The 27,834-nt window shown below is 44.4% G+C and overlaps 1 protein-coding gene across 2 annotated transcripts in view; it reads right to left on the bottom strand.

Annotated features, from left to right (window-relative positions):
- The window catches only part of CCBE1 (collagen and calcium binding EGF domains 1), a 295,390-nt gene that overhangs the window by 25,003 nt on the left and 242,553 nt on the right, over positions 1-27,834 (bottom strand). The window contains exons 6-11 of one of the 2 annotated variants that reach the window (XM_055297498.2): positions 24,382-24,482; positions 17,559-17,679; positions 9,164-9,303; positions 9,030-9,065; positions 7,588-7,623; positions 308-5,606 (exon numbers count right to left, since the gene is read on the bottom strand). In XM_055297498.2, coding sequence (XP_055153473.2) covers positions 5,373-5,606; positions 7,588-7,623; positions 9,030-9,065; positions 9,164-9,303; positions 17,559-17,679; positions 24,382-24,482 — 668 coding nt within the window. In that variant the 3' untranslated portion in view covers positions 308-5,372. Of the gene's footprint in view, positions 1-307; positions 5,607-7,587; positions 7,624-9,029; positions 9,066-9,163; positions 9,304-17,558; positions 17,680-24,381; positions 24,483-27,834 lie in introns of those variants that run through there. The other variant, XM_063639432.1, reaches the window with a different exon arrangement.

The raw sequence follows: 27,834 nt of genomic DNA, 5'->3' as shown, positions 1-27,834 counted from the left end.
CTCTCGTTTGTGAGCTCCTAAGGCAGCTCCAATGAGCGTCTAGAGGGTTCTCGGTTTGAAAATCTCACCCTGGGAATCTCAGCTAGGGAACTGGATCCCTGAGACCCACATTCAGTGGTACCTGGGCCTTCAGACCTTGATTCAGATTCAAATGCTCTGACCACACCCAGACCTCAGGAGGTAGCTGACCCAGATTCGAGATTCCAGCTCTCAAGAGAAATGTACCTCTCTATCTCCTTGTTCATTGGGTAAAAAGATGACTTGCTTCACGAAACCAGGTGTCAAGACAAAACGCAGTAGAGCAATGTAAGAAAAATAACTTTGTTATTAAACATATGCAATCATAACAAAAGTACACCGTAGTATCACATCCATAATTGTTTGAATGCTAACTTGACTGTTATATGGATCTGTTACAAATAATGAACAACAGAGCTACTCCAGTATATGACTAGTCACTGTGAAATAAAAACAGACCCATGGCACACATGAAATTCCTAAGGGGACTTGCTTTGACCCCCTGGGGAATAAGAGGGTCCTTTTCTATGATTTCCCTAGAGCAGTAACATTTGTTGAGGGAGCATATGAAGTTCATGATTATATGCCTTAACAATTACAGTCATGGTGTGTTTTGTTTTCCAAATGCGAAATTATTTTTTGACTTGTGAGATATAAATATTGACTGTGCCAGGAAAAAATTGATCTATTTCCCTGAACTCATTATTAATAACTTTAGATGGCTCTATTCTACTTGTTGTTTGGCCTGGATTCCTGCAATAACTTCCCTTTTCAGGAAGGTAATCTGACAGATGTTAAGTCTGCAGAATGAGGCTGCTGTGGCTGTTTCTGAGGCACAGGCTGAGAAGTGGGGAGAGATGGTGGGGAATGACACCGAAAATATGATGGGGGAGTTGCTGCCTGAAAACCTACAGCAATGTCTGGCCTGGAGAAGCCTTCCCTTGCATACCTGGGAACAGGGCTCACCAGGCCCACAGCAATTATGAACCTTGGAAAGATGGCCAAAGCCAGGGTGCTCTTCGCTGGTATTTGGTGGGGTAATCCTCCCCTTTCCTTCCTTCCAAAACCAATGAACATTTATTATTTACCTGTTGGGCTATGATACTCCTGTCTGAGTTTATACAGTAGAAATGACTTCCTTTGGTCAATGAATCCTATGGCAGATGTCAGGCATTAACTAAGAAGGTGAGAAAAGGCACCATCTTCTCTGCAGCCCCACTCGCTTTTGGCACAGTATAGCTTATAATTTCTCCCTCTGGAACTGGGAAGGGAGAGGGGTTTTCCTAAACTAAAATGCATGCCCTCCATGTACTATTTTCTTTTTTTGAGACGTAGTCTCACTCTGTCACCAGGCTGGAGTGCAGTGGTGCGATCTTGGCTCACTGCAACCTCCACCTCCCGGGTTCAAGCAATTCTTCTGTCTCAGCCTCCCGAGTAGCTGGGACTACAGGCATGGGCCACCACGTCCGGCTAATTTTTTTGAAATTTTATTTTAGTAGAGATGGGGTTTCACCATGTGTTGGTGAGGATGGTCTTGATCTCCTGACCTCATGATCCGCCTGCCTCAGCCTCCCAAAGTGTTGCGATTACAGGCGTGAGCTGCACTATTTTCAACAGCATATTTTTATTCCCATTGCTTTCCAAGATCAGAGGCAATTTATAAAGTCCTGTGAAGAGGGTGCAAAAATCGAAATCAACTTTTTTTTTTTTTTTTTGAGACGGAGTCTCGCTCTGTCGCCCAGGCTGGAGTGCAGTGGCGCGATCTCGGCTCACTGCAAGCTCCGCCTCCAGGGTTCACGCCATTCTCCTGCCTCAGCCTCCCGAGTAGGTGGGACTACAGGCGCCTGCCACGACGTCCGGCTAATTTTTTGTATTTTTAGTAGAGATGGGGTTTCACCATGTTAGCCAGGATGGTCTGGATTTTTTGACCTCGTGATCCACCCGCCTCAGCCTCCCAAAGTGCTGGGATTACAGGCGTGAGCCACCGCGCCCAGCCAAAGTCAACATTTCTACTAACAGGTTGAGGAGGTGTACAAAGATCTTTTTCACTATAAAACATGAAATGACCTAGAAGCACTATAGCAAATCTTACCCCAGAAATGGCTTTCCCATTAGGTTTTGAGCAGAAGTCCTATTTAGACGGTAAAGCTTTTTCTATCTAGCTAAAAGATACATTAGAAATAATGATGCCTTATGATGTCCTATCTTTGAAAAATATAATTTGGGCATAAAAAGTACATATCAGTCTTGCAGTAGTCCCAGTTTTGAAAATCTGAGGATTAAAAATTATTTTCTAAATTAACTTAGTCCAGCAGATTGATGTTATAAAATATGGGTTACTGTAAGTTTTGCCTGGAGAATATTATCTGGAATAGTTTCATGAAACCCAGACAATACTACTTTCCATTATTTCTTTTAATATATAATTCTAGCCTATGGCCAAACATGCAGTTTGGTTGCATTTTATGAGCATTTCACAATAAAGATCATATTTCTAAATACAGTTCACTGTCAAAGAAAAGGTATTACAATTTCTCATTTAAAAAAAAAATCATGGATGGACCTAGCCATCTCTCATACAGCTTGTGCGTAGTTTTGTGTGTGTTTTTTTAAACATTCATCCATCCACACCCTTTAAATACCATGCTCCACAAGCAGGAAAACATTAAATATATTCCAGATGGGAATCAAAAGCTGTTCATTTCCTCTCTTTATAAACCCGTGGTTGGCGTGGCCCTCCGTCATGAATGTTGAATTTTGCAGAGAGAAGGAGGAAGATGCTAGGAAAAGAGCACTAAGAAAGTGTTTGCTTTCACTTTAAAAATGTTACTGGACAGTCACCAGGAATTTTGCATAAATGAGACATAGAGGAGCAAAGTGTTCATGAAAGACTCAGCCACCCGCTGATTGACATGAGTCCTGCATTTCCAACATGGCAGGAAGAAGGGAAGGAAGACTGCTGCCACTGGAGATCTGAAAAGCCCCTTCCTATCATTCGTAAGGGAGAGGACTGAAAGGTGGCATTCAAACACAACAAGAGGGATTTTTTTTATTTTTGAGACGGAGTCTCGCTCTGTCTCCCAGGCTGGAGTGCAGTGGCGCGATCTCAGCTCAGTGCAAGCTCCGCCTCCTGGGTTCACGCCATTCTCCTGCCTCAGCCTCCCGAGTAGCTGTGACTACAGGCACCCGCCACCGCACCTGGCTAATTTTTTGTATTTTTAGTAGAGACGGAGTTTCACTGTGGTCTCGATACCCTGACCTTGTGATCCGCCTGCCTCGGCCTCCCAAAGTGCTGGGATTACAGGTGTGAGCCAGCGCGCCCGGTCTTTTTTTTTTTTTTTTTTTTTTTTTTTTAATGAGGCAGTCTCCCTCTGTTACCTAGGCTGAAGTGCAGTAGCGCAATCTGGGCTCCGCCCCCCAGGTTAAAGCAATTCTCCTGCCTCAGCCTCCTGAGTAGCTGGGATTACAGGTGTGCGCCACCATGCCCAGCTAATTTTTGTATTTTTAGTAGAGACAGAGTTTCACCATGTTGGTCAGGCTAGTCTTGATCTCCTGACCTTGTGATCTGCCCACCTCAGCCTCCCAAAGTGCTGGGATTAGAGGCGTGGGCTACCACGCCCGGCCAAGAGGGATTTTCTTTAAGCAAGCTTTCACAGTAGTGGAGTTAAATGATGTGGGCTAAAAGGTGGAGGCAAAAAAGCCAAAAAGAAATGGGAAAAGACATGGCAGGATGGGAAATTCCAACATGAGGGAATATGAGTGTGAGAACGATCATTTGTGAAGCTCAATATAAGAGTGAAAATCTCCCGCAAAGGTAGATAAAGAACCACTTTGTGTGTCCAATGAGAAAGTGGACTGTGAGTAACCTATAAACTGCTCATTGGAACCAAGAGGGCCCTCAACAACGTTACAAAGGAGCAGATCATCCTTCTGGTCTCTTGCTTCTGGTGCTTCTGAATCCACAGCAAACCTTGGCAGGAACATGCTTCCCCTTGGGACCCAGAGGTGCTTTGAGAAAACACTCTAGCTCACTAGGAGGTGGAGAAACAGACCCTTTTCTGAACTTCTTCTCACATGCAGGGGAAAAGAAATCAAAGAGAAGGCCTAAAAGAACTGGAACTTGGACTGAATTAAAGAAAACTAAGAAAAAATGGGAAAAGGAAGGAAGTTTTTGCCAACAAGGAAAACCACTATTTTTTTTTTTGTCCCCATCCAAGATAACTTTCAATAGTGTATTATTCTCAATATGTTGGTGGCAAGCGTGGTTGGCTCCAGACAAAAACTTGTAAACACCCAAGGAGAGCAAATTTACCTACCGCTGCTGACGGCGTTAGTGAGGTCAGCCCAAGCCAGCAACCTCCTTGCAGACTTCGGCCCCACTGTATATTGGTTCAGCCTGGATCATGGCACCTAATGGTACCTTCTGGGCACCTGCTCAGAACCAGGAATTCTGCACCTCTCTCTAAGGTCAGCCACTTTATTGAACAAATAATCTCTATTTATAGAGCAGGCTCCACTCTTGATTAAACAGCTTTAAAATATTCTAGCAAACCAAAGCCCATTGTTTTAGTGTGAATCCAGGCATTTCACTTTGTTTTTTGAAAAGAGTTTAATCTTCTTCCCTAAATAGGATACTTACAGATAAGCATGGGAGGAAACCTTAAGCACGGTATTTGAATTTTAGAATGTGGCGATCTATATAACAGTAAATATATGACTGTAATTCTTTTCTATCTTCTCTAAATGCCATTCAATTCTCTCCTCTCTTTAATTGAATTTGGGAAACAAGGTTTGACAAGGGGATACAATATTTAAAGTCTCCTAGAAGCACAAGGAAAAAGAATTCTCCACCAAAGTACATCTACACGTTTGTCCTCCCCACCCCTTTTAAGTAAAGAGCCCTAATTTTGATACTAGAGGAGTTATGTTCTATTCTGAACACACATCTCAGAAGTAGCCTCACATTTTCCTAGAGCTCACTTTGCCATTTTCCCCCTTTTAATACTCTGCCAAATTTAACTTCAAGAATTTATGATTTAACACACTGTGAGAGTACTTAAACCCAAAGTTCCTGGAAAAATAGGATGTAAAAGAAAAGTTACAACGCAAACCACCCCAACGGACTCTCAGTGAGAAGCAGGTAAATCAATCATTCACTCCCTCGTGTCTGCAGGCCTAAGAGGGGACTCTGAAAACAGTATTGTATTTGGAAGAAGAGGAGTGGAGAATGTCAGGAGAAGAGAAGAGAAAAATGTATGTTTTCTAGGTCTCCAGTGGTGTTTTTTCTCTTTAGATGGTTTAACTGCAGGTGAGTTGATCTTTCTCTTCGTTTGGCATGACGGTGTTGGGATGTGCTATGGGTAGTAGTCTCTGGGGGCTCTCAAGTCTCTTGTCTCAGTTCTTCTTGGATGGTCATCTCCAGAGCCCAGGTCCATGGCTTCTGGGTAGCTGGGAAATTCCTGAGGTAAAGGGAACTCCTCTGCTGAAGAGTGAGTCCGGTGCCCGAACACCTTTTCCTGCAGCTCAGTGATGTCATTGCGGATGTCAGCCAGCATAAGTAGCAGGAAGTCGAAAGAACCAGGGGGTCCCTGTGTACATGGGAGGAATCAAAGCTAGAATAGGACAGACAGCAATGGCCTCCGGGGCTCCATGACTTGACCTGCTGCTTGCTGGCAACTACTTTCTCAATAACTCTGTGCTCCAAATGGAGTCAATGTGAGGACTGCTACAGGAGCCTGGGGGTCCTCCATATTGTTTTCTAATTCTCTCACTTCTCACATGAGCTTTGATGATGTATTCACCTTTCCTCCCTCCTAACTCTTTATCAAATCCAGTAGAGGAAAGGGTATAAGAATAACTCTCCTAGGTTACTTTCCAAAGCAGTCTGGAAGATGCTTATGAAGGCAGCAGAGCAGTGGTTAAGAGACTGGGTTGTGTTGGATTTGAATCTCATCTCTGCCACTTACTAGCTGTGTGGTCTTAATTTCTTGTGGTTCAGTTTCCCCATCTGCAAAATGGGGATAATAATAGTCCCAACTTCATAGGGTTTTGTAGGATTCATAAGTGAGGATTTCAGTAAGTAAATAAGTGTAAAGGGCTTTGAGCATAATACATATTCAAAAATGTTATCTGGGCCAGGTGTGGTGGCTCACGCCTATAATCCTAGCACTTTGGGAGGCCGAGATGGATGGATAGCTTGAGCCCAGGAGTTCAAGATCAACCTGGACAACATGGTGAAACCCTGTCTCTACAAAAAATATAAGAAAAATTTAGCCGGGTGTGCTGGTGGGCACCTGTGGACCCAGCTACTTGGGAGGCTAAGGTGGGAGGATCGCTTGAGCCCAGGAGGTCGAGGCTGCAGTGAGCCAAGATTGTGCCACTGCACTCCAGCCTGGGTGACAGAGTGAGACCCTGTCTCAAAAAAAAAAAAATGCTGTTATTTTTTTAAAGCAAAATTATTAAAATGTTTATAAGATGGCTGACTATAAGCACAAACTAAATGAAGTTGAGAGCATGTTGTAAAGATGTCAACTCCTCATTGACTAGGAAAGGTCCAAACAAAATTTTCCTAATTTTTCTATGTATTGAGTATCCTTTATCATCATATAGTATTTACTAAGCCTTAATTTCATATAGCGCTGTGTGGGGTATGGTAAAAAAGAAATGCATAAACACGCATGTTCTGGGTTTGTCAGAAGCTTGTAGCGCGCTTGTAGTAAAATCGTTATCATCTCCCACAACTGCTGCTACAGCAGCGGGCACCATGGAAGCAGCGCTTACACCGTAAAGCACTAAGAGAGGCACAGTATTTTCATATCATTTGACCCTCACAATAGCCACTTAGGGATGGCAGGTCAGATTCCACTATCGCCACTGCACAGTGCGGGGAATGAATGCCCAGAGACCCTCAGTGATGTGCCCGTGGTCAGAAAGCTAGCAGGTAGAAGAGTTGAGATGGGAACCCACGACTCCTACCTCTGTGGCCACAGGTGTTGAATTTCAGAAATGATACTTCTTCAGAAGCAGTGAAGTGGTTTGAATTTTCTATGCTTTTGAATACTACTATTTCTCATTTTTAATCTCCCAGGTACTATGCATATATGCAGCTAATTTATTCTCAGGTCCTAATCAGCCCTGTGTGGTTTTGCACTTTTTAAGAGGAGATGGCCATCTGGCCTGCTAGGGTTGTAGCAGTGGCTAAATTCTCAAGTATGCAGAGTTATGATTTAAACCCATTGATTTCTTTCCTAGACCTTTCAAATGTTTTATGATAATACTTGGAAACAGACTCATGGCATAGCAGGGTTTTGAGCTTTAGGAAAGACATTTCAAATAAAGATTTGCCATGACAAAAGAAAAAACAACAACAGAAAACAAATTTGAAAAATAAATCCAAACTAGCAGCTAAGGGCTTCTATGACTCTCTTCGTAACCACAGAGCTCTGTTCAGGTGGGCTGAGTGGCATCAGGAAGGGGCGGGCTTTTGCTACTAGACCGACCTATAGGCTCATCAGAGCTGCATCCCTGAGAATGTTCCCCTGGGGAAGCAGGACACAGAGTGCTACTTACTGGAGACCCTCTGGGCCCAGGCGCTCCTCTCTCCCCCTAAAAACAGAAAGGCCAGGGTTAGCTTTCTAGAGCACATGGATATCACAACAATAGTGTCTATTTATACACCCACCATAACCACTTCCCTGCACAAAACAACAAATATTTTCTATAGAAAACATATGTAAAACTGAGCTGGACTCACGGGACCACTTATTTGAACAGGACTGCTTGTGTCAAGTGTCTGTCATTCTGATTTCCCTCAAGCCCGTATATTTTCAAACCTTCTTGGCAAGAGGAATGTTCATATTTCCCAGCAGCATGTGGAGTAACAAACTTTCTAAAGTAACTCACACTGACTTCTTTGTGAGGCAAAAAAGAGCAGGCAGCTCTCAGAGGGGAACAACTCTGCTTGCAAAAAGAATGGAGCATCTCCTGTTCCCGAGAAATCTCACAGAAATGCAAACACACAAAAAGCTATCCTGTAAAGCAACACTGGTTAAAGAGAAAAACACATGTGAGGATCACAACACAGAGGCTCATTTAAAATTTATAGGGGTCATGTTTCCTATGAGTGGTTGTGGTGGCTGTTTTTGTCTTTGGGGTTGGTTTTGGAATTGAAGACAATGGCTTTTCTGATTTTGTTCCCAGCTTTCGGGAAAAAGTTATATCTGGCATCTGTGTCTCACTTTTGCTGCATGCAAAATGGGGTTGGTAAACAGTGTCTGGTGAGCTTTCCTGGATGTCAGTGCAAGAGGTAGAAAGTGAGAGACCTTCAGGCTGGGAGCGGTGCCTCACACCTGTAATACCAGCACTTTGGGAGGCCGAGATGGGCATATCACCTGGGCTCAGGAGTTTAAGGCCAGCCTGGGTAACATGGCGAAACTCCGTCTCTACTAAAAAATCCAAAAATTAGGCTGGGTGCGGTGGCTCACGCCTGTAATCCCAGCACTTGGGGAGGCCAAGGTGGGCGGATCACGAAATCAGGAGATGGAGACCATCCTGGCTAACACAGTGAAACCCTGTCTCTACTAAAAATACAAAAAAATCAGCCAGGTGTGGTGGCGGTCGCCTGTAGTCCCAGCTACTTGGGAGGCTGAGGAAGGAGAATGGCGTGAATTCGGGAGGTGGAGCTTGCAGTGAGCCAAGATCGCGCCACTGCACTCCAGCCTGGGTGACAGAGCGAGACTCTGTCTCAAAAAAAAAAAAAAAAAAAAAAAAAAAAAATCCAAAAATTAGCTGGGAGTGGTGGTGCATGCCTATGGTCCCAGCTGCTCAGGAGGCTGAGGCAGGAGGCTTGGGCTTGAGCCAGAGAGGCAGAGGTTGTAATGAGCCAAGATTGTGCCACTGCACTCCAGCCTGGGTGACAGAGCAAGACCATCTCAAAAAACAAAAACAAAACAAAACAAAAAAAATTGAAAGTGAGAGACCTTTAGCTTGTGAGGACCACTCATAAGGCTTACCTTAGAACCATCTCTTCCTGGTGCACCTGGTGGACCCTATAATACAAAAGGATCTGGTTTAACCACAGGCGAAAGCATGGGACAAAAACACATTTTCCCCCAAACAGGAAGTGGATCTCTGATAAGATACTGACCACAGGGCCCCTCCGGCCTTGCTTAATGTGGGACAGATCAGGAGATGGTCCCATGGGTCCCATTGAGCCCCGTGGACCGGGCTGCCCAGGAGGGCCTGGCATACCGGGGAAGCCTGGGCTTCCCTTTGGTCCTGGTGAGCCTGTAATCAAAGAACACCTCATTAGCTCACAGCACAGGAGAAGGACAAAGGGCCCTGGCTAACAAGAGTCCAGGGCCCCTGCAGCCATTTCTTTTTGTACTCTCTCTGCCTTTGCCTTCTGACATCTGCATCAGGCTGTCCCATGGGCATTTTAAACTTGATACAATCAAAAGCGGCTTCCCCATCTTCCTCTCTTTTCATGCACTGCCAGTCACACATCCACTCAAGTCAAGAACTGGAGAGTCTTCCTTTATATTTCCCTATTCCTGCAAACCCCTTTTTGAATTAGTGGCCAGGTCTCATGCATTTTACCTCTTTAACATCTCACAGCTGTCTGCTCCCTTCTATCCACTGGATCACAGCAGAGTAGTGGCCACCACCACAGAGAAGTGGTGATCATTGCTGGAGAGCAGTTAAGAGTACAGGTTTTAGCATCAGGGAGACTTGGGTTTGAATCTGACAAGTTGCCTGAGCTATCTGAGCTTTAGTTTCTCATCTCATCTGTAAAACTGGGCTAATAAAAATCTTCCTTATGGAATAGTTGTGTTAAATGAGATTTCAGATATACACACACCACTTAGTATAGCACTTCACACATAGTAAGTACTAAAACATCTGCTAGGCCTTCCATATATTTGCTTTGACTCTTGCCTCGTTGCTAGTCTCTCTGCCCCTCACCAGTCTTTTCACCCCTTGCCCATTTTTGACATTTCTATAGGGATGACACATCTAAAACAAGTCTTACTATGTAACCCACCTACTTTCAACCTTTTGGTGCAAATGTCTCAAGGCACTGGGTGGGTCAGCAAACTCACTCTCTCTTGCAGGCCCCAGAGGAAGATCCCTTACTTCCTAGTGAGGGGTAGGAAATGTTCTTCTGGCCCCGATATGCCACAGATACAAGGCATGGTGGGGGATGAGTCGGGGGATGTGGGGAAGATCATCTCACCCCAAGGCCCAGAAGCATAGGTCATGCTTAGGATTGCAGCTGGAGCAGGAGAACTGAAAATGTCCCTTTGCCCCACAGCTCTAGCATGGAGTAAGTAATAGCAATCTACAGTGTAGGGAGAGAACCCTTCTGTGGCACAGGTGTGTGTGTGTGTAGGGGCTGCTGAAAGCTCAGAGTATAAACACTGAGAAAAATCCACTGGTAACCTAGGCCTCCACTAAGCATAAGGTAACAGCATCCTACCATTGGAGGAATTATTTGAAGACTGTGGAACACAAAGTAAATATAGTGACAATAAAGCCAAAACCCAGCTCAGTTATTCATTAGGTTGACTCAGCTCCCCATGGCAGTGGCCTGACAAAAGAAGAGGGTACCCATCTCCAGGAGTGATAACCATGTACCTCAGTCTCTACTGTTTCTCTGCAAATGATGTCTGGCATTCAATCCAAAATTTTCAGACATGGAGAGAAAAAGGCTGGGCACAGTGGCTCACGCCTGTAATCCCAGCACTTTGGGAGGCTGAAGTGGGCAGATCACCTGAGGTCAGGAGTTCGAGACCAGCCTGGGCAACATGGTGAAACCCCATCTCTACTAAAAATACAAAAATTAGTCAGGTGTGATGGTGGGTACCTGTAATCCCAGCTACTCAGGAGGCTGAGGCAGGAGAATTGCTTGAACCTCAGGAAGTGGAGGTTGCAGTGAGCTGAGATTGTACCACTGCAGTCCAGCCTGGGTGACAAAGCGAGACTCCATCTCAAAAAAAAAAAAAAAAAAAAAAATCAAAACAAAAAACCACATTGTCAAGTGATAGAACAATCAGCAGGACAAGCCTCAGAGGGGACCCATATGTTGGAATACTGAGATATGGGCTTTAAAATAACAGTATGTGAATGGTGCTGGTGGAAAAGATAAACAGCGTGTCTGAACAGATGAGGGATTTCAGCAGAGAGATGGAAATTAAAGGAAAAAGTCAAATGGAAATGAAACATACAATATCATGTATGAAAACAATATAGGCTCATCAACAGACTGCTCGCAGCTGAGCAAAGAATCACTGAACTTAAAGATAAATCAACAGTTACTCAAAGTGAATCACAAAGAGGAAAATAAAATGAAGCATCCAAAAGAGGTGAGATAGTATCGAACCATCTAACATAAGTGTAATTGGAGTCCAAGGAGAAAAGAAAACCCTACAGTGGCTCCCCTCTGCATAGAGAATAAAGCTCTAACTCCTCAGCATAGCATCCTTGTTCATTCTTGTCTTTTTGCCAAGCATTTTTTCCACGATTGCCTCCTTCCTAATTGCCCCATAGTCCCACCCTCCCTGAATAAACCATACCATAGCACACAATCCAGCTCACACTATTCTTCTCTCCTTTTCTGTCTTGTCTCCATCACCACAGATCACCTGTTTCCAAAAACATTTTAACATCTCCCCTGTCGTACCAACAACTATCATCAGACAGGCACAAAAACAGATGACTTGTTAAACTCGGTACAGTCTCAGTGCTGTGTCGATACAGGCTTCTGAAGGTAAGAATTAACCGCTTACTTCATTGTACACGCTTGCAGTATATCTACAGTATGTGTGTTTATATACATTCATGCACTGTACGTGTATGTGTTTTCTGTTTATGCATATCATTTTCTTCTGAGCATTCTTAACATTTAAAAATTGGGGCCAGGTGTGGTGGCTCACGCGTGTAATCCCAGCACTTTGAGAGGCCGAGGTGGGCAGATCACTTGAGGTCAGGAGTTTGAGACCAGCCTGGCCAACACAGTGAAACCCCATCTCTACTAAAAATACAAAAATTAGCTGGGCTTGGTGGCAAGCGCCTGTAGTCCTAGCTGCTTGGGAGACTGAGGCAGGAGAATCTCCTGAACCTGGGAGGCAGAGGTTGCAGTGAGCCGAGATCATGCCACTGCATTCTAGCCTAGGCAACAGAGTGAGACTCCAACTCAAAAATAAATAAATAAATAAAAATAAAAATTGGGAGATTTCATATAAAAATCTGGGTTTCTGGCTCTGGTTTGAAACAGGAAGCACAAAAACCACAATTCCATCATCAGCACAACCAACTGGAGCTCTCAGTAGGGGCTGCCCCTTTACATGGGGTGAGTGCTCTCTGGTTTGGTTCAGTTCCCTTGTTTCCAAATGCTCCCCTGCCCAGCTCCCTTCTATGTATCTATGTGACCTCCCCATCACTGTAGAGGTTGAGGAGTTGTGTTTTGTTTTTCAATTCTTTTCAGAGGCCTGTATCGACACAGCACTGAGACTATACCGAGTTTAACAACAAGTCATCTGCTCTTGTGTCTGATAATAGTTGTTTGCATGTGTGCCAGAATATGGCACACCACCTTATGATAGAAGCTGGTGGGGAAGAGACCTTTAGGCATCATCTATCTTGACCCACAGCACAGAGAGTTGTAAACAGTCGCTTTGTATTGGGTTGGGTTTGCGGCGTTTCCCCACTTGTGTGTGGAACACAGCATTTCTGCCCACACCGGGGACTCTAGCGGACACCTTGATGGCTCAAGGGCCACAGCTGTGTCTGTGAGGCAGCACCTGGGTACAGACATCAGCATGTTCACCTCTGCTTTAGGCCTTGAACATCAGCTGGGGGGATGAGGGAAGAGAGAGTGGGGGCCTGACAAGCATTTTTAAAAACTTGTGATAAAAAATACACAAAATTTGCCAACATTTTTTTTTTGAGATGGAGTCTTGCTCTGTCACCTAGGCTGGAGTGCAGTGGCGCAATCTCGTCTCACTGCAACCTCCGCTTCCCAGGTTCAAGCAATTCTCCTGCCTCAACCTCCCAAGTAGCTGGGATTACAGGTGCCAGCCACCACCCCTGGCTAATTTTTTGTATTTTCAGTAGAGACGGCGTTTCACCATGTTGGCCAGGCTGGTCTCAAACTCTTGACCTCAAGTGATCTGCCCACCTCAGCCTCCCCAAAGTGCTGGGATTACAGGTGTGAGGCACGGCCCCCAGCCCATCTTAACTATTTTTTAAATGTAATGTTTAGTAATGTGAAGTATATTCCCACTGTTGTGTAACAGATCTCTATAACTTTCTCATCCTGTAAAACGGAAACTCTAGACCACTTGAATAACTCCCCATTTTCCACTCTGCTCAGCCCCTGGTAACCACTATTCTACTTTGTTTCTATGAGTTTAATTATTTTAGATACCTTATATAAGTGTAATTATATAGTGTGTCATTTTTTGACTAGCTTATTTCACTTAGCCTAATATCCTTAAGATTCATCTATATTGTACCCTGTTTCAAAATTTCCATCTTTTTAAAGGCTGAATAATATTCTATTGTATGTGTATGTCACATTTTGTTTTTCCATTCTTATCCATTGATGGACACCTGGGTTATATCCATTGATGGACACTTGGGTTGCTTTCACCTCTTGGCTATTGTGAAAAATGCTGCTATGAAGATGGGTGTGTGAGTATCTCTTCAAGATCCTGCTTTTAATTCCTTGGGGTATATATCCAAGAGTGGGATTTCTGGATCTCATTCATATATATATATATATATATATATATATGGATATATATTTTTTTGAGTTAGGGTCTCTGTTGCCTAGGCTGGCCTCGAACTCCTGAGCCCATGTGATCCTCCTGCTTAAGCCTCCTGATATGTTTAATTTTTTGAGGAATCTCCACATTCTTTTCCATAGTGACTGAACAATTTTACATTCACACCAACAGTGTACAGGATTCCAATTTTTCCATATCCTTGTCAATACTTATTTTCTTCGTGGTTTTTCTTTTTTTGAGAGGGGATCTTGCTCTGTCACACAGGCTGGAATGCAGTGTTGTGTTCATGGCTCACTGTAGCCTCGACCTCCTGGGCTTAAGCGATCTTCTACCCCTCAGCCTCCTGAGTAGCTGGGACTATAGCCTGGCTAGTTTAAATTTTCTTTTATACAGACAGGGTCTCCCTATGTTTCCCAAGTTTGTATTTTTTCAAAAATAGTGGCCATCCTAATGTGTGTGGGATGGTGTCTCACTGTAGTTTTGGTTTGCAGTGCTCTAATGATCAGTGATGTTGAGTATCTTTTAACATGGTTTTTGGCCACTTGTATGTCTTCTTTGGAGAAATGTCTATTCAAGTCCTTTTCCCGTCTTTTTAATCAGGTGCTTTTTTGTTGAATATTGAAGTTCTTATATATCCTAGATATTAACCCCTTATCAGATATATGATTTACAATTATTTTCTTCCATCCTGTAGGTTGTTTTTGCCCTGTTGACTGTTTGCTTTGAGACACAGAAATTTAAGTTTGATGTAGTCTCATTTATCTACTGCTTTTGCTGCCTATGCTTTTGGGGTCATATCCAAGAAATAATCACCAAATCCAATGTCATAAAGCTTTGCTGTATGTTTTCTTCTAGGATTTTCATAGTTTTAGGGTCTTACATTTCACTCTTTCATCCATTTTGAGTTAATTTCTGTAGATGGTATAAGGTAAGGGTCCAACCTCATTCTTCTGCATGCAGAAGGACATTGTGTTTTAACCTATTTCAGATGATCAGCTCTGTGAGAGCTTGAATTGTGTCTTATTAGCATATCCTCAGATAGTCCTGGATACATAGTAGGCTGCTTAGTAAATGTTTTTTATTAAGTGATTGCATTGAAGAGACTGAGAAGATTATTATGCTATACTTGTCTCATAATTGTTCTTTTAAATGCACATAGTAATTACTTTTTGATCATACCTAACCCCTAGTACTGACAGAGCAGTGACAAGATGGAATGACATTCAGACTCCAGCAAATAAAACAAAGAAACAGAGACTTTAAACTTTTCATATTAGGTAAGTCCTTTTTAATTCACAGAATAATTATGCCAAAGTTAAAAGCAGTCAATGTTCCATCCAAATATGTCTCACACCCCTACTCTTAATACTGGTTCCAGGTATATCTACAATGAGTTTGGGAAGGGTGCCAGATCCCTCCTTTTACTAAATATTTTACCTCCAGTAGCACAAAAAAGAGGCCAGAGATAATATCTCACCCACATTTACACCATCAGTACACTACAGAGATCATAATATGCCAAGTGCCTTTCAAATGTGGGACTTTGATGTACAAATGGCAGCACCTTATATATGACAGTGGAGGCCAGAAAGCAGCAGCCACCCCCTTACCACCAAAGCTAAACAGATTCCAACCCAGAGTAGTTTCCTGTATTGGTGCTCCAGTCTGATTTACGACAGGCCTCGGAACTGGACTTTTATTTAAGGGTGAGAGAAAGCCTATTAGCTTTCTAGCTTCCCTAATAAGTCTCAATGGTGGGTACCACAAACACTAGAAGTTAAGAGAGAGAAGGAAATGGGTTTGGAATGTCCCCATTCAAAGGCCGGGTGTGTTGCAAAAGCTTATTCATCTTCAATCATTCTCTGCTCCATCAAGGACCCTGGACAGCTCAAACCGTTACAAGCCAGATGGCAGCATCGGAGAAGAAAGCTTGCAAGGCATTTATTAAGCAAGATAGCCAGTGGCTCCCCTGCTCCTACAGTTGGTTTTGTTCTAGTGATCTATAGCCTGGAGTTGACTTCCTCCAGAGAAGCAAAGCAAGAGCGTTCTCTTAGAGGAGGGTGGAGAGCACTGTGCTAGGAAGCAGTTTATAAGGAGAGACTCCAGTCTGTTTAGAAGCAGCCAGAGGGTGCCCGTGTGAAGCGTTTGCTGCAGAAAACTCTACCATGACCCAGAGTACCTCAGGCCAAGAGAATGAACGAGGATAAACCAAATCCTGAATCATCTTATTCTCTGGATGGACGGAGACCCAGGCTTGTGTTTGAAGAGTTTAAGACATAAGTGGAGAGGAAACACACAAATCCTCCGTGAAGAACTCTGAGCTTTAGTTCTTGCTGACTTTCCAATCAAAAATCCACCCGTGTCCTTCCTCCTTGGGCAAATTCTGCCAGTCTTCCATGTCCAGATCAAACCTAAATGCCGCTGACCACTGCAGACTACAGTGCTCGCTCCTTTCAAGCTCCCACAGCAGGAAGCATCTGTGCATTTACCTGGAGGGCATGTGGATACTGTTTCATTCCATTTGCATTTGCTCTATGTGTCTGGTCTTCCCAATTAGGATGTCAAGAGGTCATTCATAACACCTAGCACACTGCTAAGCAATGATAGCCAGGGATAAGGCACTCAAAGGTTTAGAATCATTTGCTAACACTAATGTCATTTCCCTTACCAGTGTGGAGAAAAAAAATCTATTGCTCTATCTATGGAGGTACTCAAAATATAAAATAACTTGGAATTATTTTTTTAAGTTCTCATTGTATATTTCCTGATGAAATGATAGGATGTTAGGGATTTTCATCCAATTAATAAGGGTGAATCTTCAGAAACCATATACTGAATGAAAGAAGCTGAAAATACACATTCACAAGAATTTCTTTATATATACACACACATATATACATATATACGTATATATGTGTGTGTATATATGTGTATATATACGTATATACATGTATATGTGTATATATACGTATATACATGTATATGTGTATATATATGTGGATATATATGTATATATATAAAGATTCTAGTGATATGGAGTTCTAGAACAGGTAAAACTACAGTGAAAGAAAGCAGGTCAGTGTCTGCCTAGACTGGGAGTTGGGGAAGTGGACATGTGCACACGGACAGAAGGGAAATTTCTGGGGTGATAGAAATGTTCTATATCTGGAAATATAGGATGGGAGTTACATGGGTAAATACATCTGTCAAAATTTGAACGGTAATTTAAATGAGTACATATCATTTGTATGTCAATACAGTTGACTTGTAAAAACATATAGCTAGGTATCAAAATAAACATAGGTATAAATATGCGAATAAGGGAAGGTGGAAGGAAGACTGGGGAGTAGTAGGAAGAGGCTGGCTCTGAGTTGTTAGAATTGGGTGAGGAGCCCCAAGCAGGGAGGGTTCATAATACTGTTCCATTTTTGTATATGTTAAAATTTTTCCAGAAAAAGGTTTAAGATAGTTTTCATTTTGTTTTTTTAACTTAAAATGATCTTTAGGAATCTTATCCAATCCCAGGGCAATGACCTTTTTCTCCCAAATTGCTATTGGCTATGAGAGTTTCTCAGGCTTGAGGGCCTATTTCTCAGGCCCTCTCATTGCATGGGTGTGTGGCAGCCCTATGGACACCTGCCTTGTTTCTCCTCGATGGAAGCTGGAGAACACTGTCCAGCCCCCAGCAAATGTGAGCTTTTGGCAGGCTTTTTCTGTTGGTGATCACCCTTCTGTGCCCTCCTCCACACTCACCGGGAGGGCCCTGGCCCCCAGGCAGGCCAGGAGGTCCTGGAAGGTAGGCGTTTGAGGCCAGCACCTTGTCACCAGTGATATACTTGCCCAGGTCAGCTGCATTGTTGGGAAGCAGAGCAATCTGCAAGGAGAAGAGGAAGCCTCCGTCAGGAAGCAATGGCAGAGGAGAGCCTCGGCATTTGTCTTGGTGGGAGAAGCTGCAAAGCCTTTTCATGAGACACATGTATATACTTTTTACTAGAGCTAGTCAGAGCTCAGAGAAACTATAAAGAGCCTCTTTCTAAACCTAGAGGCCTTCTAGGGCAAATAACTTGCATGACATTACTCAGCTAGTTAGTAGGTGAGCTTAGATAAGCTCCAGATGGCCTAGGTATCACTAGAACTCATTATTACCATAATTAATAGGATCTACTTATTTCATACTCTCAATTTGTTAATGACCTATTTTATGTCTCAAACATTTATTGAACACCTACTATGTCCAGGTCCTGGCTTGGTTCTATGGCTACAGTGGTGACCAAGACATGGTTCCCGCCCTTAAAGAACTCTCAGCCTTGGGAGCTAGGACTGAGAACGTGGCTGACGGTTCCCCAGCACACTCAGGGCTGACCTTCAGTACAACTGGGCAATCGTGACTGTGGTGGTTGTAAAATGTGTCCACAAATTCTTTGACACTTTGTGATCATGGGAGTCAATTCTCCTTAATAAACTCCCTTTCATATATACATCTATCCCATTAGTTCTGTCCCTCTAGAGATCCCTAATACAATTCCCCTGTGATTGTTACTCAGAATTCAGTAGGGATGACTGTAAGAATCAAAATCTTGTGCAATCTGAAAGTCAGCTTTGTACGATTTCAAGTCAGGGCTCATGATTCAGAGTCACCTCTGTGTTCCTGGGATATATTTAAAATGGTGCTGACATCACTGTGTCATAGCAATAGACCATCACAACCTGCAAGTGGATACCCGTGGCCCTGGGGAGGAAGAGGAGTGAACCAGTGAATGAGGGAAATGTATCAGTAAATCTACTGCAACCACGAGGCAGTGGGTCAACACTGGCAGCTGAAGCCTGATCCAATTTTATCATCTGCTTCCAACTGAGAAACTGAAGCGTGGATCCCACTCTCGGGCCTTGACATAAGGCAGACTTACCTCTAAATCGCAGCCCTGCCACTTTCTACCTGTGGGATCTTGGGTAAGCTACACAACCTGGATTTCCTCATCTATAAAATGGGGATGGTAACAGCCACCTAGAGGCACTGCTGGAGGGTTAAAGTGATGTTGTCTTTAACATGCCTGACTCAGTATCCAGCCATTGTCACAGACCAGCAGAAATGCTGTCTGGGGGCCTGGGCACTGTGGCTCATGCCTCTAATCCTAGCAATTTGGGAGGCCAAGGCGGGCAGATCACTTGAGGTCAAGAGTTCGAGACCAGCCTGGCCAACATGGTGAAACTCCATCTCCACTAAAAATACAACAATTAGCTGGGTGTGGTGGCGCACACCTGTAGTCCCAGCTACTCGGGAGGCTAAGGCAGGAGAATTGCTTGGACCCAGGAGGTGGAGGTTGCAGTGAGCCAAGATCGCACCACTGCACTCCACTCCAGCCTGGGTGACAGAGTGAGACTCTGTCTCAAAAGAAAAAAGAAAGAAAAAAAAAAAAAGAAAAGAAATGCTGTCTGGGGGGCTGCTCCTAGGCTTTGTTCCTAAGTAGCTGCGTGACTTTGGTAAGCCCCTTCATCCTTCCTTTTCAAGTCTACTAAATGTCCAGTTTCAACACATGATTAAGTCTCCATATTTAAAATTTTGTAAACAGAACCTCAGGATGAGACCTGCACACAGATGGGCTCCAGAGATGCTCCCCTATTCCCTACCTATTTCCCCCAGTCCTCTTTGCTTGATTTGGCCTCTTGTAAAAGTTACGAGGTAAGGTGGCAAATGTTGACTTCAGTGTCCTGGCTGACCTCCTGCTGGGTGGCTGCATCCTGGCTCCCTTCAGCCCCCCTGCGTGGCAGCAGAAGGAGTGCAGAGTGAAGGCACTGGCACTTTAGAGGTGGCTGTCCAGAATCTCTGGCCCCACTTTCTGCATAAACACAGCAGAGGATGGGCTGTGGGATGCCAGGAGTTTGGGAGGAAGGCTGTAGTAATATAAAAAGAGTGTGCATTTCTCCTGGATTCCAGTCAATGGAATTAAGCTTATCATTTATCTCATACTAGCCTTTGTAAGAGAGAGCTTCTGCCTCAAAGAGCTGTTGGGATGAATCCGTGAGATGCCTCTTGTAAAGCACTTTGTAAAGGCTGCTAATAAATATTTTTACTTGTTAAACATTTGTAGAGCTCTTTCTAGCTGGATGGCACTGTTCTCAGTCCTTTGTAAATGTTAACATTTGATTATCATAAAATCCTTAGGCAGTATGTATTAATGTTGTTCTTTTTTAAAAGTAGAACTGAGGCACAGAGAGGTTAGGTAACTTACCCAGAGTCATGCAGCCAGCAAATGGTGGGTCTAGAATTTAAACTTAGCCAATCTGCTTCCAGAATCTGTGCTCCTAACCATTAAACCAAGCGGCAACCTACAGTCACTTTTTAAATTTTGCTTTGAGACAGAGTCTCACTCTATCACCCAGGCTGGAGTGCAGTGGTGCAATCTCAGTTCGCTACAACCTCTGCCTCCCAGGTTCAAGTGATTCTCCTGCCTCAGCCTCCCGAGTAGCTGAGATTACAGGCTCCCACCACCACCCCCAACTAATTTTTGTATTTTTAGTAGACATAGGGTTTCACCAGGTTGGCCAGACTGGTCTCAAACTCCTGACTTCAAGTGATCCGCCCGCCTTGGCCTCCCAAAGTACTGGGATTACAGGCATGAGCCACTGCGCCCGGCCTCCAGTCACTTCAATATGGATTCCCAATAATCCTGGGAAGACCAATTTTATAGAGTAGCAGAGGAAACCACAACTTATTGAGAAGCCATATAACTGCCTGAGGCAAAGGTGGTGCTAGAGCGAGCGAGTGCAGCCATCAGGTTGCAAATCTACTCACTTGAAATCTTAGGGGCCTCAATTCTCAGGCCTGACTGTTGGCCCTACTTCATTCGGCCATCGTTTACTGTTGGCGTGGTTTCCCCATAAGACAGTAAGTTTATTTCAGGCAGAATCCTCTCCATAGGGTTTTGTATTTCCCCATTTCCCAGCCCACAGTAGGTGCTCAGCAAGCACTTCCTGAATGATTATCCACACTTCCCTCAACTGCTCAATGTGGGGAGAGTCGCTGGTTTAAGAGTAGAGAGAGAGATTCTCAACTCCCCAGGCAGCCACCCAGGGAGGCCGAGCACAACAGTCAATCCAGGACAGGCTGAGTGCAGGCTTGAGTCCCTGGCCTCTCTTTCTGGAGTCTCCCTTCCCAGGGGACTCTCTGCAACAATTTCACTCTCAAATCCGATAGTCCCTGCTGCCAGAACACAAGCAACTTAAAAAGAAAAAATGGACAGGAGAGTTGGCTCTGCATTTTAAGCGCTCTCGCGGGACAGAGACCCATCTAAAAGTTAAATGACAGGCATCTCATCTATCCCCACACTCTCCGTTTCTCACCACATCACTTGTTTTCTTCCCACACCACAGAAGAAGTGGTGGAGGTGGAGGCACTGAGGTCTATACACCATTTAAAAACATGTTTTTATTGCAAAATAAAGCAAAGAACCTGGAAACCTCACAACACAAATATATAACTGAGCAAATTGTTAAAAAAGCAAGCACCTCTTTAGTTGCAGCAAACCACCATGGCACACGTTTACCTGTGTAACAAACCCGCCCATCCTGCACATGTGCCCCAGAACTTAAAAATAAAGAAGGTAAGCACCCTTTTAAAGAACTCCCAAATCAATCTAACAGAACTTTGCCAGCCACCCCAGACCCCCTCCTTCCATGTGCCCCATCCCAATCAGCCTCCTCTCTTCCCCAACAAGTCACCACTTTCCTTTTATAGTAATAACTTCCTATGTTTTAAAAAATAATGTATCACCCAACTGTGCATACCTAGATATTATGGTTTAGTGCTGCTCATTTAAAAAGTGATAGGTCCTTTAAGTTTCCTGTTGTCTGCAGACTGCCGGAACCCAGGGCGTTTGACCTGTTGCACTTCCCATGGTTGGAATGTTGCTGACTGGGTGTTTGTGGTGCGGTTCAAGGTGTTTAAACACCATTTTATGCTGTGGGGTTGGCCATGGTCTAGGACTGCTGGCATCTCCTTCTTGGCTGATGTTTATTTGGGCAGATGTTCTACGTTCTTTTGTGAACAAATGGCATTAACAGCAGCAAGACATTAAAAACCAACTGACAGGCTGGGCGCGGTGGCTCATGCCTGTAATCCCAGGACTTGGGGAGGCTGAGGCGGGTGGATCATAAGGTCAGGAGTTCAAGATCATCCTGGCCAACATAGAACCCTGTCTTTACTAAAAATACAAAAAAATTAGCCTCGTATGGTGATAGGCACCTGTAATCCCAGCTACCCAGGAGGCTGAGGCAGAGAATTGCTTGAACCCAGGAGGTGGAGGTTGTAGTGAGCCGAGATCACACCACTGCACTCCAGCCTGGGCGACAGAGCGAGACTTCATCTCAAAACAAAACAAAAACAACAAAACCAACTGACAGTCCAAACACTGGCACAGGAGTAGAAATGAGAGGACCTAGGTTTTAGGCCTGCCCTCTTGGACAGTTATTGCATCTCTCTAAGACCATCAGTATCTTTTCCACGGGGTCATGGTGCTAATTAAACGTGATTCTGGATATAACGCTTTCTAGGCTGTAGAATGCAAGACATTCTAATAGGAACCTTTAGAAATGAATTGTTCCTCATAACATTCCTCGAAAGTCTGCATTAGCTTGGGATTGCCACAATGCATTTGCAGAAAGATTTTGGTATAAGGTAGAACGATTCTAGTCCAACTCAATTGCATAAGAGTTATTGGAGTATTAAAATGACCTTGTGGATTTGTATGTAGCTCTCCAGCAGGGTCTTTGAGGGTGACAAGTATTTCAATGCAAGTTTCTCCACTTCTTTATTTTTATGCATCACAAAAAAACATGGCAAGGAGGTTAAGGGAAAACCACACGTTGATTTAGCAACTGAATTTCTGAATAACTTGCAATATTTAGCCCTCCGTTCCTAAAGACCATCCTGGCTGGAAATAAATTCCCTAAGGCACATAGATTATTTCCAGGGAAGGAAAGTGAGAGTAGCTTTATGCCTTGAGAGGAACATCTGGAGATATTGATCAACTGCCTGCCCCAAGCCCTTCCGGCTTATGAAATGCAAACTTACTTCTTCCTCGAACCCTTCTCTGGGTTTGTTCAATACAACTAACACCAACCTAAGCGCAAGCTGGGGAGATCTGTGTTGGATGTATTTATTTATGTCTCTGTGTTTATAGTGATAGACAAGGTTTTCTGCCTAGTCTTCCTATTAGGATCATAAGCTATTTAGGGTTAAATCTATGTTTTATTCATAATTATCCATCAGATATATACATGTTTCTGTTAAGCAGATCACGTCGTCAATGTCGTAAAAAAGGCCTGCAAACCATTTCTTTTCTCAGCCTGTTGATTTACTGAACTGGTAGCTGTGGTTTTCATTAGGGGCTGGCTGCACGTTTGTTGAACATGGAAAAGAGATACCATCTCAGGCTTACTCTCAAGCCCTTTAGAATCACTGGATGCCAAAGTTCAACAGGGCAGATACACCTCTCTGATGTGCTAAGAGCCTTGACTGGAAGCCGTTAAACAAACCAAGAAGATGTTTTATCAGTGTAAGTGTGATTTCTGAGTCCCTGACAAACTAGCAAATTGAGCAATCCTAGGTAGAATAAATACTGTTTATCTGGGTCCAGGACAGTTGTTCAAGAAGTCAGATTGCCAGATCTATCCCAGAGCATTACTCATAGCAGAATGGTGTTACTAGAAATGTTATACCGTCAGGCATTCGGACAGCCTTTTATAAAGTGCATTAGTACTCATTCTTGGTGACACGAAGTACCCATAGGGCTGCTTTTCTAGGTGCAGGGAACTCAGAAAGGGCATAGGCTGTAATTTTTAAAAGTGAAAAAGAAAGCTGCTGCAGAAATTCCTCACCAGCTTATGGCAGTTTGTAGAGACAATATTCTCCATAAATAATGTACAGATCTTAGATAAAATAGAATTACATAGGTCTTTCCGAGGACATGTCTGGAAATTTGTTTTGAGTTGGAGTTTCACTCTTGTTGCCCAGGCTGGAGTGCAATGGAGTGGTCTCAGCTCACTGCAACCCCTGCCTCCCAGGTTCAAGCAATTCTTCTGCCTCAGCCTCCCAAGTAGCTGGGATTATAGGTGCCCACCACCACACCCAGCTAATTTTTGTATTTTTTAGTAGAGATGAAGTTTAATCAAGTTAGCTAGGCTGGTCTTGAACTCCTGACCTCAGGTGATCCACCTGCCTCAGGCTCCCGAAGTGTTGGGATTACAGGCGTGAGTCACTGCACCCGGTTGGAAATTTATTTTATGAGAAGTTGCAATAGCCGTAGCTCACCCTCTTTATGGCTTTGCCATGTGTCCCTTACCTAGTGTCCATTTTAATAATTGCCTCTGCAATCCCTTGCCATCATTGTGTCCTGTTGCCCCTTGGATGGCTCTGAGGGTAGGCAAAGCATCCCAAGTCCATCCAAACCTCACTGGCATCAACTGCGTGAATGCTCAGTGTGGATATTTTCTTATCATTTGTAAATATCCTTCCACCTGGCCTTGGCCAAGCTCTCCTTCCATCATGCATCATCGTTCCCACCCCAGCGGCACATACCTTTTGCTTCAGCTGCAGCACAGTCTGCTTCATCTGGTAGAACTCCTTGCACGTGGCACAGCAAGTTCCGGCTTTCACCACGTTCTCAGACTTCTCATGGCCTGAGAAAGGAGATGGGCTCAGTCCTGTCTGGGAGGCTGGATGCAAGCCAGACCCAGAGAGACAGCATCAGGAAGGGCGGTCCCAGGGACAGAGTAGCTGACAGCAGGACATGCGAGGGCTCAACTGTGGGTGATTTTACAGCTCTCGGGTCCTGCCAGCATGCCCCAGGGTCAGGGAAGAGGGGAAGACAGAGGGAGGGGCCCTGCTAGAAGTTGAGCTCAGCTGTTCCTATTTAGACATGCCAGGAAGACCCTGATCTTCCTTTCATGTGTGAAAATGCGTACCATGGCCCTTTTATCAGTGCTTTTCCAGAAGGCAGGCTCTATAAATCTGACATGATTTATACTCCCCTTAAGGGGCTAATGTTCACACACTGTAAATATTCCCCAAGCACAGGCACTGGGCCTCAAAGCAGCCTTTATCACCTCTGCTAATCTAATTCTTCAAAGGGAGCACAGCAGTGGGCTGGGAGCTGACCTTACTGACGCGTGAGGCCAGGATGAAAAATGCCCCAGACACTTTGCCACCCCATCTGGGCCCATTCAGGACAGCAATGGAAAGGTAGTCGGGCCCATCCACTGCGAAGGGTCCCAAAGCCCTGCCGTAGAACATTATGTGCTCCGTGGGCTTTTTGTAAAAACATTCTTTGCTAAAGGAAAACTGGGTGAAGTAAATGGTGATCTGGCCAAGAATACAGACAGTTCTCTTTTTCCTGGCACTGGAATGGGCTACTTAAGCCTGCATGCTGGGGAGACAAGACACCTGGGTCACCTTGCTGCTGAGGACCTTGCACAGACTGCCAAGGTCTGTGCCAAATGTGGTTGCAGTGTGGCCTGAAAGTGCTAGGTTGAGGGTGTTTTGTTCGGGCAGGCAGGACAGTTTGACACCCAGGGAAGCATAAACTCTCCTCGCTTAGCAGCCCTTTGGCGATGGGCCAGGTTTGCTGTTTGTGTGACATAATAACCACGACTATCTAGAACGCAGACTGGGGAAGTCGGGTAACACGTGACCATCTCTTGTGCTTCCTGGCCCGTACACTTTGCTTCTTACTGATCCTCTCTTCTGCAAAGCCCTCTGTTCCATCTCCACTTGTTGAATCCCAACAAGACGCAGATCAAATGTTCCATGAAGCCTGCTCTCTACCCACAGAAGTCTGAAAATCAGGCAGCATTTACCGTGTGTCCCTCCCACTCATAAGCCAGTCGTCTAGGCTTCCCCGGAGAGCGTCTCTTAGGGCACGTGCCAGCGTGTAAGCTGCCTAAGAACCAGGCTCACTTCTTGGCATCTCACATAATGGATGCTCAAAAAATCTTTGGGAAATGGATTGTTACAGGTTGAATTGTGTCCTGTTTGCCAATTTACGGGAAGTCTCGATTCCCAGTGCTTTAGAATGTGACTTTATTTGGAAACAGGATCACTTCAGATAAAATAAGATGAAGTTATACTGGAGTGGGGTGGGATCCTAGTCCAATATGATTGGTGTCATTATACAAAGGGGAAACTTGTGCACAGGAAGAATGCTATATGAAGATTAAGACAGAGGTGAGAAGCAGTGGAAGCCAAGGAACACCAAAAACTGCCTGCTGATGACCAGATGCTGGGGAAAGGCATGGAATGGATTGTCCTGCACAGCCGTTAGAAGAAACCAATCCTGCTACCACCTTGGACTTCTCAGAACAGAGAAAATTTCTGTTTAAGCCACTTCATTTGTGGCATTTTGCTATGGCAACCCTAGGAAATGGACACTTGAATGGATAGAGGGAGAGATAGGCGTGAGGGCAGCCCACATGCAGGCGAACCTTCCTTACACAGCCTGGCTGCCCAGTCCTCTCCCTGGTGACATATGAAGTGACCAGTGCTTCTTCCCTTTGGGAGGTGAGCAGGCCCAGAGGCAATCTGGCACCTGTGCTCTCAAGACTGTGCACCTTCGGCACAGCAGCAGGCAGTTTCAGAGCTTACCTGCTGCACCGCCATCCCTGCACCACGGGAGACCTGGGGCTGGCAGCACCTGAGCTAGGTACACATTTCTCAAGCCAGCAGGTTGACACAAATGATGCCATGCTGTGTAGTTGAGTTTCCACAAGTGACAGTGTAATTGTTGAATACACAGGGTCAACCTAGCTCTTCAGGCAGGTTTTGAATGTGTAATTGGAGAAAAACACTTGAATCTCTGCAAAAGTGGCATTTAAAAAAATCCACTTTATGTGTAACCAACAGGGCCGTCTTGTTAATGCCTGCTTTCTAGGCGAATTCCTATAGCTTCCTCACCTGTACTCCCTTCAATTGGCACACTGGAGGGATGGTTTTGACTCACTGCAGCTGTGTGACAATGAGCTGAGCAGTAAGGGGGAATAGGGAAGGGCTTGTATCAGAGATGGTGGAGTAAACAGATTACCAGCACAAACTTGAGTCCCACTGTTCTGGGTGCAGGTCCCATCTCTGTCACTGAATAGGCTCAGCAACCTTGGGCAGGTTACTTGGCCTCTACAAACCCCACTTGCCTTGGCCATAGCCCTGGAATTACAATTCCCACCACACGTGGCTGCTGTGATGACTGGGCAAGGTAATGCACGGAAAGCCCTCAGCACAAAGCTTGGTTGTAGGTAGATGGGAGGGGATGCCTAGCAGTTTTCAGCCCCATCAAACTCTTTAAATTTCCTTTGCCTGATAATCCCAGAACTGTAGAATAACAGTATTAACATGAATAACAAAATGAGGTCTGGTGACTTCCTGAAGGTCACCTAGCAAGTATCTGAGGTGGGTTTAGAATGGAGTTGTCCTGAAATTAAGTCCAATACCTTTTCCACAAATCAGATGGTTTCCTTTGGGTTTTTTACCCCTGTTCAATGTACCAATTTATAATCCTATGGAGGCTGAATACTCCTGAGAACCAGAATTATTTAGCTCAATCTCCAACAGAGTAAGGCAGGCAAACTTCCATGCAATAATATACTTAGTTGTAAAGGGCTGATGCCTTAACTTTGGTTGTGCTGACTGCAGGAAATGGTGGGCTCTTGCATGAAAAGATGACCCAGGCTCCAGGTTTATTATGTTAATACCTAAGGACAGATGAATGACATCCATCTTTCCCAACTAGTCTTTCATCCATTCCATCTCATCTACTGGTCAATTTATACAATACCATCATCAATCTAGGCTGTCCGTCAATCCATCCATCTATCCATCCATCCATCCATCCTTCCATCCTTCCATCCATCTTCCCATCCATTCCATCTTCCTAACCACTTATCCATCCGTCCGTCCATCCATCCAACCTTTCCTTCCCCCTATCCATCTATGGAACATCTGCTGTTAGCCAGGTCCTGTGTCAGGCACTGAGAATGCAAAATA

This window comes from Symphalangus syndactylus, chromosome 1 (assembly GCF_028878055.3).
Source record: "Symphalangus syndactylus isolate Jambi chromosome 1, NHGRI_mSymSyn1-v2.1_pri, whole genome shotgun sequence".
In the NCBI taxonomy this organism is placed as follows: domain Eukaryota; kingdom Metazoa; phylum Chordata; class Mammalia; order Primates; family Hylobatidae; genus Symphalangus; species Symphalangus syndactylus.
Note: the sequence above shows the minus strand (reverse complement) of the source record. Positions and strands in the feature narration are given on the sequence as shown.